At 34.4% G+C, this 12,903-nt stretch overlaps 1 protein-coding gene across 1 annotated transcript; it reads left to right on the top strand.

Annotated features, from left to right (window-relative positions):
• The first annotated feature begins 601 nt into the window (after window positions 1-601).
• LOC118198068 (toll-like receptor 2 type-2) lies at window positions 602-5,365 on the top strand. Its single transcript, XM_085824100.1, has one exon. It carries the CDS (start codon window positions 757-759, stop codon window positions 3,208-3,210), a length of 2,454 nt encoding a protein of 817 aa, XP_085680226.1. The 5' UTR covers window positions 602-756; the 3' UTR covers window positions 3,211-5,365.
• Window positions 5,366-12,903: the final 7,538 nt, after the last annotated feature.

Below are 12,903 nucleotides of genomic sequence, written 5' to 3'. Positions count from 1 at the left end.
GACTCTATCAGAATTGTAACCTAATATCCTTTTCACCAAAAATAAACGTTAGTTTGATTTTACTTATCTTGTTGTAATTATTGTAATTAATTCTTTTACACTGGACCTTAGTCATAGAATGGGTTTAGCTACACAACGCAAATTTTCTGAAATTTAGAATTGTTTTATTGTTTATGTTACTCTATGATACTGTATTGGTTGAAAGTTTAGTTATGTTACCCATACTTTTACCTACTACAAATTTTGGTATGAACATTGATTATAGAAATTACACAGAAATGATTTTAAGAAGTAAATAAGACATATGAAATTATATTATGTAATATTGATATAACACAGAGATATTATTATTTTTCCATTATGCTTTATTTCCTTATAATTTTACTTAATATTCATTGACATTCATCCACTATGAAAGTCATGTATGGAAAGTTATGATGTACAGAGAAAACAACATTGCACGCTGCGAAAAACAGATTGAATTTTCGCGGACAGGAGAGGACAGCGAAAGGGTTAACAGATGCTTTCCGTTACTGGATACTGAAAGTAAAAGACTAGTGCACTTCCATTTTTCGGACACTCTGGTGATAACGTGCAAAAGCTGAGGTTTCATCAACATCCACTTGCGGGAGTTTCGATGCATATGTTTTTTTTTGTTGTAATTATTTGATTATTTAATTATTCTCTTTATTTATTTAATTAATTTATAACCTTTGCCTCTTTTTCTGTTACCGGTTCTGTATTTCCTTCTAGGCAATGCGGAGCAACGTATTCCCGTTCTCATCTGCCATCATACTGTTCTTTTCCATTTTCCGCACTGGGACAAATTTTGATGCATCTTTAACAGAAACATCTCTAAGACGTGTACCCGGATGTGAAATAATGGAAAACGATGACTTTTCTGGATTCTATGTATTCTGTAAGTCTTATAAAGCCAATGAAACACCGCATTTTTTACCGAATATGACAAGAAGTCTCACGATTTACAAGGTGAATTTGCTCCCGGATGAACCATTAGCTCCTCAGCTTGGCATGTTAAAAACTTTAGAACTTGAATTGAACTCACTTAAGACTTTATCTGGTCGCATGTTTGCAAGTCTTCACAATCTCACTCGCATTTCGATACGTTCAAACATCATCAGACAGCTATCCTCTGATGTCTTTTTGAACAATCCATATCTAGAGATCGTTGATTTGACAGACAATTTCTTAATATCCGCAGCAAGTGTCACAAGATCTCTCAGCAGTCATAAGTACTTAAGAATATTATATTTGTCACAAAATAGATTGATACGTTATATTAGGGAAACGGACTTCATACCCTTGATGAATTCAAGCTTGGAGGCGTTGGACGTATCAGAATGCAGTTTAACTGTCATCGAAATTGGAGCTTTTAAGCCACTCAGATCACTTTCTTCCCTTAATATATCTCTCAATCCTATGGGTGAAACAGCTTTCAGAAATATGAGTCGTAGCTTGCATCTAGAAAGTCTCAAAGAGCTTCGTGCTAGAGAAATGACGAATATATCTTACTTTTCTGCTTTTTTTCTGTATTGGATGCGAGGTTCCGATATAGAAAGCTTATATTTATCCCACAATAGATTATTGTCATTTCCTTTGGGCAATTATCCTAAACTTAGAGTGTTAGAATTAATCCATTGCGACATGATGTTCTTTGATGACGCCTTCATTGGGATGCCGAATCTAGAATACCTAACGCTGAAAGAACACGAGATACAACGTATCAGCCGACAATTTTGGCTGAACGAAAAATTGAGGTTCTTAGACTTAAGCATTTATATGGGATTAGAACCTGGTAGCTCTTTTGAGATAAAGGATTATGCCTTTAAAAATCAGAAATATCTTGAAGTTTTGAATTTAAGTTTCTTGCCATTCCGAAAATACATTCGGAGGTATACATTTAACGGTTTAATAAATTTACGTAAACTTATATTAAATGGGGGATTCATAGAATTCATTGAAGAAGGAGCATTTGAAGATTTAGGCAGTTTAGTAACTTTGGATATGTCTTATCAACAAATTAGTAGTCTATCCAATCAGACATTCTTTGGCTTGAAGAATGTGAAAAATATTTATTTGCAGCACAATAAAATATCATTCTTGAATGATTTTCATCCATTCTTGCATACGCCTAATTTAGAAACTCTTGACCTGCATTCAAACAAAATTGTTAATATACCTAGTCATATATTCATGAATTTGAATTCCATTAATACCATCCATCTAAAAAGTAATTTTATTCAACCTTGGGATGAAGAACTTTTACCGAAAACTTCAAATTTTACTACTTTTATAGTAGCCAAAAACAAGATTACTCACTTTACAAGCCAAATGTTCAGTGACGTCAAGCAGTTGGAGTTCTTTGACTTTTCCGAAAATCCTATAAATTGCTCTTCTTGTTCTACCACAGAATTACAAACTTGGATGAATCAAACAAATATCTCAATCTCGCAACTATCTATTGCAGATAAATATACGTGCAAAGAGCCTTCCTCTTTGAAGGGAGTTTATATACTTTATGCCGATTTATCTTCTGTTTTAACACATTGTCTTCCAGTAGAATATGATATTGCAAAAGTTCTGTACTGTACGTTTGTGCCATTGTTCGTGTTAGGTTTTATCGCTGCTTTTGTTTGGTATCAATGGAAATGGAACATCAGATATGTAATTTTTCTTGCTCGTTCCAGAGCGAAGAAATGCAAAGCTAAAAAAACAGCAGATCGTTATGCTTTCGATGCCTTTATTTCGTACTGTGAAAAAGATTTACCTTGGATTAGGAAAGAGTTGGTTCCGAATATTGAAGACGGAGAACCAGAGATTCGTTTATGTTTGCCTGACAGGAACTTCGATGCAGCACATTCCACGATGGACAATGTTGCGGCAGCTATTGAACAGAGTCGAACGACAGTTCTGGTTTTGAGTAACGAGTACATGGATTCAAGTTGGTGCCGGTTTGACATGGAAATGGCTCAACATAAGTTATTTGAAGACACGAGAAGTGGACTGATTTTAATTCTTCTTGAAGCAATCCACAAATCTAAAATGACGAAAAATTTACAATACGTCATTCGCACAAGAACGTGCATTGCGTGGACTAACAACCTTACCGGACAGAAGTTGTTTTGGGAACGTCTACGAGCAGCAATAATGAAACCTGAAGACAAAGGTATATTGACTCATATTACGTGATTTATACAAAGAAACAGGACGAGTAAATATTTGTTATTTACTTTATATAAACAGGTAGATGTGGGTGGAACCCAAGAAGTTCACCATTAGTCGTACAGGTGTTGTACCGCCGCACTAACCCTTATATAAGTATAATTATCTATTGCAGATAAATATGTATGCAAGGAGCTTTCCTATTTGAAGGTAGTTTATATACTTGACGCTAATTTATCTTCTGTTTTAACACATTGTGTTCCAGTAGAAAGTGATAAGCAAAAGCTTTGTGCTGAACGTTTGTGCCATTGTTCGTGTTGGGCCTTTATCGGTGTATTTGTTTGGTACCAATGGAAACTGAACATCAGATATTTTTTTTTGGCTTGTTCAAGAGAGATACAAAGCTCAGGTGATAGCAGATCGTTATGCTTTCCATGCTTTTATTTTGTAATGCGAAAAGGACCATTCTTGGGTTAGGAAAGAACTGGTTCTCAATATTGAAAGATGTGAACAAGGGGTTCGTTTATGCTTGACTGACAGAAACTTCGATGCAGCACATTCCGTGATGGATAATGTTGCTGTAGCAATTGAAAATAGTGGAGCAAAGTTCTGGTTTTGAGTAACGAATACACGGATTCAAATTGGTGCCGATATGACATGGAAATCCCGCAGCACAAATTATATGAAGATACGTGAATTGCATTGATTTCGATACTTCTCGAAAGGATTCACAAATCTAAAATGACGAAACATTTACAGTACGTCATTTGTACAAACACATGCATCGCATGGACTAACAACATTACGTGGCAGAAGCTGTTCTGGTAACGATTACGAGAAGCAATAATGAAACCTGTAAAAAGGCAAATATTGACTCATTTCACATATGATTGTTTTGATAGATTTCAGGAAATTGGTTTGTTTGCTTATTTACATATGCCAGGTAAACAACGGCTAACTGCCTGAAAGGTGAAATACTTTCTTCAAGAATTTTCTAAGGAAAACTGGTATGCATGTATATAACGCAGGGAAAACCATGAAACTTCAATAAGGCAATTTCAATTTCTCCGGTTTGCTAACCAAGATCGATTTGCCAATACTCAGATAATTTTTTCACTCGGCCTCTTGTGGATGATGGTGAATACAGAAAGATGTCTTTTAATTTACCTTAAATACAGTATTTAAAGAACTTTAAATTTTTAAACACGTACGGCCCATAGGATGATTATTGCTGACAATTCTTACTTTTTTTATGGATCAGCATCCACGTCATATGGCTTTAGCATGAGCACAATGCTGTTATTAACTTGCTATAATATTAAATGTGTCTTTTTTTCCCAGTTTTTTATCATCCAAGAAGAGCTGGCTGTGTTAGATTTCGAGAATTTGATAAATATCTCGCGAATAAATTTTAATGTGACGTATCCTTTTTCACAGCATATAAGTTGGCTGTAACTGCTGCAGAATATTTAGAAAAAGACCGCCTTCTGTTGGAAACGAAGATTATATATTGATTTAGTTCGAAGATTTCAAGCAATGGGAAGAAAGAAACAATTTCCGTTGATAAGTATAATCACAGTAAAAATTCATAAATGAATACAAATGTACTAGAAATCCTACGCTATTTTATTAATGATCTGTGTAAATTGCTCACAAATTTAGAAAATTAGTTATTTGCACAGTTATACCTGACGAGTTTTCATTCTCAAAGTATAACTTACACTAGTTTATTTACATAATTATTAGAAATTTACCAGAATATGATATTATTATTAAAATTCTAATGTAATCTCTCTAATGGAAAATCTGTATGAATATATGCATGTATATATGTATGAAAAACCGGCGGCACTTAGAAGCACCAAATTTTGGACACCTGTAGTCCTTCATCCAAATATGTGTACCTGGAAGTCCTAATTTCGAATTTTTGTTTTAAATTTTATTTTATGTTTAATGAAATCTTAATGAAAGCTTGATTAACAACTCAGTGATTTTAAATCAATGTATTACTACTCGACAAAGCGTAGGATATTTATGTTTCAAACTTGATCAGAAAACTGAGCGGTTTTGTAGATATATGTTGCTACTCGGCAAGGATATTGGCTCATCAAATTTAATCAATGAACTCAGTGATTTAAAAGAAGTACGTTGTTACTGTCCCAAATAAAATATTTCTTTTGGACACGCGAGTGTGTTATCATTCAGTAAGCGTAAAATATTTAATTTTGCTTTAAAAATTAACCCGTCTGTTACTGATTAATAAACTAAATGATTTAAAAGCAATAAACGTAGTTCTTCATCTCTACTATTATTAATTACGAGCTGGGCCTGTGAAATGACACTAGCTGGACTGATTAAAATCATTGCATATTTTTTCTTTTTTATAATAATTATTTTAGGCTGCTGGTCGCTCAAACGGCTAGTATTATTAGAAAATGTAATTTTTTTTATAAGTACTAAAAGTTTCGATTATTTACCAGTTCAAATGTAATCTTGCCACCAAGATCTCGCGACTGTTTTTGTACGCTTACCTTTTGCCTTTCCTAACTTTATTAAGGAGCATGTTTCTCCAAATATGCACAAAGTTAATCTCTGAATTACGCACAATTCTGCACAGGCGAACATCAGCTAATGGTTACCTAGCAAAGAAACACCTTTTAAGTTGCCTTTTAAGGTAAAAGTGAACGTAGTTTCGACGGTTAATCTATAGAAAGATTGATTCATTTGTTTCCTTTGAAATAATTCTGTAGAGTCATTAGGGTTTTTTTTTTTTTTTTTTAAAGCAGTTGAAATGTGCAGTGCCCTCGCCGGGATTCGACCACTGAATTTCCTGATGGCCATCTCTACATGCTTTCCAGTTACATCATGCAAGCACACGGTAAGGAGAGATACCTTATAACTTAATTGAATTTAAGTACCGAATGTGCGGCCGACCATAATCTCGAAGTGCTACGATACTTTGAGAGAGCGTATCGCGCGTTTAGTTTTGGAAAGCGTTTTTTAAAGTCTCATAGCACATTTCTGTATTTATGGCTCTATGCTTTCGTGTCAAGGCAACCAGCTTCTGCAGTCTGGTGATTTTTTAGAGATGAAAAGGTAAAAGTTCCTTATCGATTGCAAATTCATGGTTTTCGTGATTTCTTTTAAAAAGATTCTCAAGTTTGTATGTCCGAACGATATCAACATATAAACTAGTAAATCCCAATATTATCAACATATTAAAAATAGCAATGTAAACTACATGTTTTAATTATTAAATAAGCAATATGTGATACATTAAAAAATAAAACACATAAATTCTTTTCCAAATCTTTTTGTATTTTTTTTTTCCGTTTTTCTTTTTCCCGAATGTACAGCGACCTATTTTCGCTTTAAAAATAATCAAAGAACTGAAGAAATTAGATTAGGTATCGCGCAAACCTCGACAATTTTTGGTTTGGTTTATTATGGCAAAGCACACTAGGGCTATCTGCTTAACGGGAGGGTTGCCTTCGTTGAGGACTTCCCAAGGGAATTTGCCTCGTTATATATTATGTCTGGGGGAAAACTACGAAAACGCCTATGCAGCCAGCCCGATCGCCTGGAATCGAAACGAGGTCGGACTGTCAGTGTTCAGCGTTTTTACCGCTCGACCGCTGGTGGGCCAAAAATCCTCGGCAACACCAGTTATCTACCAAACGCATCTCCTCATAGTTACCTTTAGATATTTAGTTGCAGAATTCTGTATTCCTACAGATATTTTACCGCAGTTAATTCCATTGCTGGCAAATTCCAAAAGCGTATATGTTAAAATCAAATTTCAGGCAAAAAATATCATGATTTGCTTATAGAAACCGTTGGAACTTGCGATATTAAAAAATAACGCATGCAAAAATAGCTACATTGCTTGATTAGAGCGTGTCTGCTATATGCACGGTTTGTTATGAGCATGGTTGTCTGAAGAATGATTATGCGCATGGTTTGCCAGAATTTGGCGCAACCAGAAAATTTAGCTATTCCTTCCAAGGTATGCGAAAGCACGTGAAGTACCTATGGCTGTTGCCTTTAAAAAGACGGTTAATCTTTGGATTATGGTAACTTTGTGATTTTTTGGAGAAAATTTAGCTACTGCAACCTGCTAGTTTTTGTTTGGACGCCATTTTGTTTTCACGAAGTAAAGGCATTTTTTTTTTCTACTCAACATTTTTTTTCTAACAATATGCTAGCCGAATTACGCTTATGCTAGAACTTTTATGGAACAAAAGTGCTTAATCATGACGAAGATTAGGTGCGAAATTGGGAGAAAATGCAGAATCACAAACTGCGTGCCGCGTTTTTAAGAATTGCACATACACGGTAATGTACACGTCGACCTACTTTCACTTAAAAAAACATCCCAGAATTGCACAAAAAGGGCGTTGCGCACACTCTTGACTTGTACACTGCTAAAGTCCTAGCTAGTAACCTTTATCGCCTTACCAAAATGTCGCCAAACTACCTGTTACCATATTCCAAAGATTAGCCAAAAAGACTTCCTATGACCAAAATTCAATATTAGTTCCAAAATGTCGTGAGCATCATATCATGATCTTTTGATGGAAAACGCTTGCTTAATTTTCGATATTTTTTAGAATTCTCCTTCATATTTATAGCTACATAGGAAGTCCGTATTTTTGTCAGCTGTAACGGTATAAATCAAGAACTGAAATTTCTGGTGACTTTGAAATTTCTGGTGACTCTATACGTTTTTAGCCTTTAAAGAACAAGGAATTTAACAATGGTTCAGCTTTGAATATTCGATCATTTCCAACAGTCTAAGAGCGAAAAGGTCTTGATATTTTTCGAAAATGCATGGAAAAACATGAAAACATAGCCACTTGTTTCGAAATTTTCTGTCGGCAATCATCATCCAAATCATCTTTTACAAAACATAATCTGCCAATTTATAGTATTCATTGCGAATATGATCATGACCCTCATTAAATTTCTTTATCCGCCATTGAACCAAACATTGAAATGGGGTTCATAAATTTCGCCACGGTGACATGTTTTTTCGTCCAAAAAGGAATGGCAGTTTGCGGAATTTTCAAACGTGTTTTAAAATCTTAGAACAAGACCGGTACTATGGATTTAGCCGGCCGGTGCAATCTTTGAGGGTTCTGTGCTCTGCTGCCGTGTGCCTGCCTAAGTAAAAAAAAAAAAAAAAACGTTGCGGCACATGAACTGTTAAAAATTTCGCAGTCTTTAAATTTCGCTGCCCGGCGCCTCTCTAAATTCTAAAATTTTTGCCGTTCGGTGCGAACGCACTGATCAGTGTTAGCTCTAATTTTAGTTCGACGCGAAAATGCTTTTAGTATAATATTCTGAAAAAATATATCTGCCATATGAACTGAATTTATTCTTGAACGTACTTCGTAAGTTAATTATATTTAGTTGATCATTTCTCCTTTTGATCAATGAACTGTTTTACTTATCTATTTATCCTTTTAATAAGACTGAATTTCTGAAAACGAAACACTTAAGTAGCAAGGTGACAAACAGGGATTTGTGCATTTAAAATCGTACTCCTGAAAATTGTTCTCTCGGGTAAATCATTCTTTAATTTTTAAATTGTCGACGTATATTAATTAATCTTTGGCTTAATTTTTACACACCGTATTTATTTGAATATTCGATTAAAAATAGAAATTTTATATTAATACATTCATAGAGATCTTTGCTTTGCATAGCTGTCGAGATCCTCACTTTTATCTCTTTCTAAGTGCTGAGGAACCTAGAGAACTACTAAGCGAATAATTGCTTAGGTCCAAATACAGAAATGTAGACTCAAGAAGGGTCAATCCCTTTATTGCTCAAAGTAAAGATGTAGAGATGATCCCTTTCTCAGGACGTACAACAAAACCTCCACTTGGGTTTAAACTCAAACTATCAAAGGCACGTAATATTGCCGAGCGTATTAACAGCTTAGAGATACGTAGCCAAAAGGCAAACGGCCCACCAGCGGCCGAACGGTAAAGTCGCTGAACACTGGTAGTTCGGTCCGAGGTTCGAATCCCGCGAACGGGCTGGCTGCATGGGTGTTTTCGTGGTTTTCCCCATGTGTAACGTGTATACGAGCCAGTTTCCCTTAGAAAGTCCTCCACGAAAGGCATCCCTCCCCTTAGGCAGATATCCCTAGTGTGCTTTGCCGTAATTAAATACACCAACACCAAAAGGCAAACGCGCGCTAGTCGGGAATCCTAATTCTCTCTGTTGAACGTCGACTTAAATAATCTCTAGTACTCATTTGGCATTTCGCACGATTCTAAAAACTCATTCTGGTAAGGAATTGTAAGCTAAAGCTAGTAGAGATAGGAAAGGTAAATAAACTTAATATAACTGTTATAAATTTAAGATATATCTTACATAGCATTGTAAAATTATGTGAAAAAATATGCAAAAATTAAAAAAAATTAACTTTGTAAATAAAGCATTTTACTTATTAGGAAGGAGTTTTCGTTGCATTACAAATTTCAACATATATGCTTTTAAATTTAATGCATCCATTAACCCAAGAGTTCCCAACTGGGAAGATACGGATCGTATGGGGTCCGATGAGATGTTGAAGGAGGTTAATTATAATGAAAAAATGGGTAGGAGTCAATAGCTGAATATGCATTGGCCAAGATCTCATTCATTACAAAAAAATTCATCAATAAAATTGACCTTTATATTTTGTTGATATAAAGCTGTGCTGTATATGAGTCATAAGAATGAAATTATATAAAACAAATATAAGGAGGAAAAACATTAAAATTATTTAATAAAAAATTAATCATTTTTGTGTAATAAGTGCAGTATGAAAATTTAAAACGCAAAAAGACAAGTAAACACGATAAAAAAATTACGAGGAACGCAGAAATAGAATGGAAAGCGAGAGACTGTCTGAATACTTTTGAAGGAGCTTATTTAATAATTAAAAAATTTTATGCCAAATATTTAAACAATTGCATTAATACATCAAGTTCCGCCATCACATTCATTAAAATGGAACTCTTGTGTAATTATAATCTGTGAATTTGTTTCTTAAAATTTATTTATATTTGTAATATTAGGAATAATAATAATGTAAAAAATAATTAAACATAAATCTACTAAACCATTTCTTTCGCAACTTTTATTCTTTTTTTAATTTAATTATGTTTGAGTTATTTATGTGTAATTATTTGTAGTATGACTATATTGCACACTGTTTATTATAGACAAAAATGTAAGGTGATCGATGAAGAAAATCGTACCTTAAAAAGGGATCGATGCAAGAGAAAATTTGAAAATCCTTGCATTAATCTTTGATTAGGGTTTAGGAAGTGAAATTCACCCTCATTAGATTGGGTTCATTTGTGAAAAAATTTGTACTTACATATTATAACCGTCGAGCTTGAAAGTTGGGGTTCCATCAAACCAAAATATTTGACGGTGATCTCACCTGAAATTACGTCAGTTGTTTCTGCGGAAATCTGAAGGAACCAACGCTTCTTTATTTAACAAACAATTAGTATTCAACTCGCTTCGTTTCTGCGCTTCGCCAATTTCTATTCCTATTTACTTAGGCTCACTGATTTATCGTAAGCTCTGTTTAGAACACTGTGAGTACAAAGTTTTCGCAGGTAATTTGAGCTGATGGTATCATGCCTATTAATACACACCGTTTGGATGGTACTCTCCCATATATAGAATGCAGTCATCACATTTCAATCATTTTTATAAATGAAAGGGGAAAATTCACCAATAATAGTACTTAATTTAAAATCATGTTCATCACGCTTATTCATAGTTGGCGCTAAATCGTGGTGTTTGGAATAATTAGGGCTAACGGTCGATGTGTTAATACGCAAGTACCAAAAATCTTCAGTGCGGTTAATGAAGAGAAAAAGCTGACAACAGTCTAAAGCTGTTGTTATAGAATTTAAGTAACTTAGTATGGAAAATATGTATTTGCTTTGCCAATATTGCAGGAAAAGTGGTTGTAAGAGCATCCGTGTATATAATACCATTCAGTCATCGGAGTTCAATTAATGGTAAGTAAATGGGCGGATTGTTTGAAACTGGTTATGTTATCAGAATTTATTTTAGTATAACATAAGTAGCGTTCCCTCTAAACTGTGCCTAACCAATTACTTATACTTTTCAGAAGTTAAATAAATGATTCCTACTGAATCCAAACTGTCCTGCAGATAATAGATGCTTGCATAGTGGATTCCATGACATCAACATAAAAAACATTCATTTCAGGCCAAGGACCGAATGATATATATTTCTACCTGTGCAGTTCTATTTCTGTATGTCACAACTAGTAGAAGAATGAAAGAAAGTACTCAAGATAAAACTGATCAAACTTCCAAAGAAATGTTCTGTAAAGATTAGAGAGATCAGAAAGATTTCGTATAGTTCACTATAATGAATTAAAAACTTGACCAAGTAAGAAAATAGTTGAAATTTTTCACGAATTGAACTCAAAATATTATTTAAAAGCTTAAACGTTAAAGTTCGAATACGAGGAATGAAGAAAGCAAAGTATTCTTATATTACAAAAATTAATTTTTAAGTAATTTTTTTGCCATTTTGCAAATATTACTTAACAGATTGTCTGAAAAATGTTTTCTAAGACTTTTTATTACCTCTACGAAGCTCTGTCAAAGAAGGAGAGTACTAAATTTAAGAAATATTTTGCCAGTAAATGGCAGTACCAAGTAGTAATGAAATGGTAATCCGAAGTATTTATTCCATATATAACTCATAGATGGCAGCACTAGTAAAGCCAGCACTAGCCACTTTTTAAAGGAAAACAATAAAATGAAAAAGATTATTAATGCAATTTTCCTTCTTCTCCCTCATTACTTTCCAAGGAATTTTAGCCCCTTTCTTTTTCACGTGATAGATCTAGGGCATTCTTGGTTGAAAACCCGGACATTGCGCGTTACGCGCTATTCGTGGCAATATTCCGAGACGGATTTAGACTTGATAAGGCCCTTAGCTCTTTGAGATTATGTGGCCCTTTATAAGTCAGTTATACTATATTTTAATACTATATATAACCCAAGAAAGGGGAAACCCTAAGCTATAGCTTGTGTAGCTTATGCGTAAATCCTGCACTGGCAATGTTGTACGATGCCTAGATAAATACTCACACGGCATTTATTTCTGCAATCGTTGGTCGAAGTCATATATTTCCAGTTACAAAAATGTGTAAAAAGATGCATATATTCATGTCTTGTAATTTTGAAATTTAAATAGTGTTTTCCCAAATAAGGACATTCGCAAAGCATTTTGTTTTTACGACAGCTAAAAGACAAAATTATATGTCAATTGATCTGGTTTCTTGTCTTGTACTGAAAAAGCGGCATCTTTCTTTTGTAGGAACAATTTCTCATCAATTGTAATGTTTTCGTCTGCTTTGCAACACAATAAACAACTCTCAACAAACGTATTCTTTATTTCTGAAGCAGGGGCGTAGCTAGAGGGGGGCAAGGGGGGACAACTGTCCAAAAATCCAAGGGGCGCCAAATTGATGTTACGACATTTTAGAATTAAATGTTTTCCATCCTTGGCAAGCAGTAGGGGGCGCGAAATCTTCAGTTGCCCCTGGGCGCTGAAAACCATAGCTACGACTCTGTTTTGAAGCAAGAGCAAATGGATCAGTTTCAAATGTTTGCGGTCTAACAGAGATTAAATTGCGTCACCGGAGCCGAGCTCCGGTTCTTT

Source organism: Stegodyphus dumicola, chromosome 9 (genome assembly GCF_044657685.1).
Source record: "Stegodyphus dumicola isolate Sdum_Otavi_A_Nest chromosome 9, ASM4465768v1".
NCBI lineage: Eukaryota > Metazoa > Arthropoda > Arachnida > Araneae > Eresidae > Stegodyphus > Stegodyphus dumicola.
Note: the sequence above shows the minus strand (reverse complement) of the source record. Positions and strands in the feature narration are given on the sequence as shown.

Excerpts from the sequence above, each read along its gene's own strand:
- LOC118198068 (XM_085824100.1), top strand. The coding sequence starts at position 757 with ATGCGGAGCAACGTATTCCCGTTCTCATCTGCCATCATACTGTTCTTT.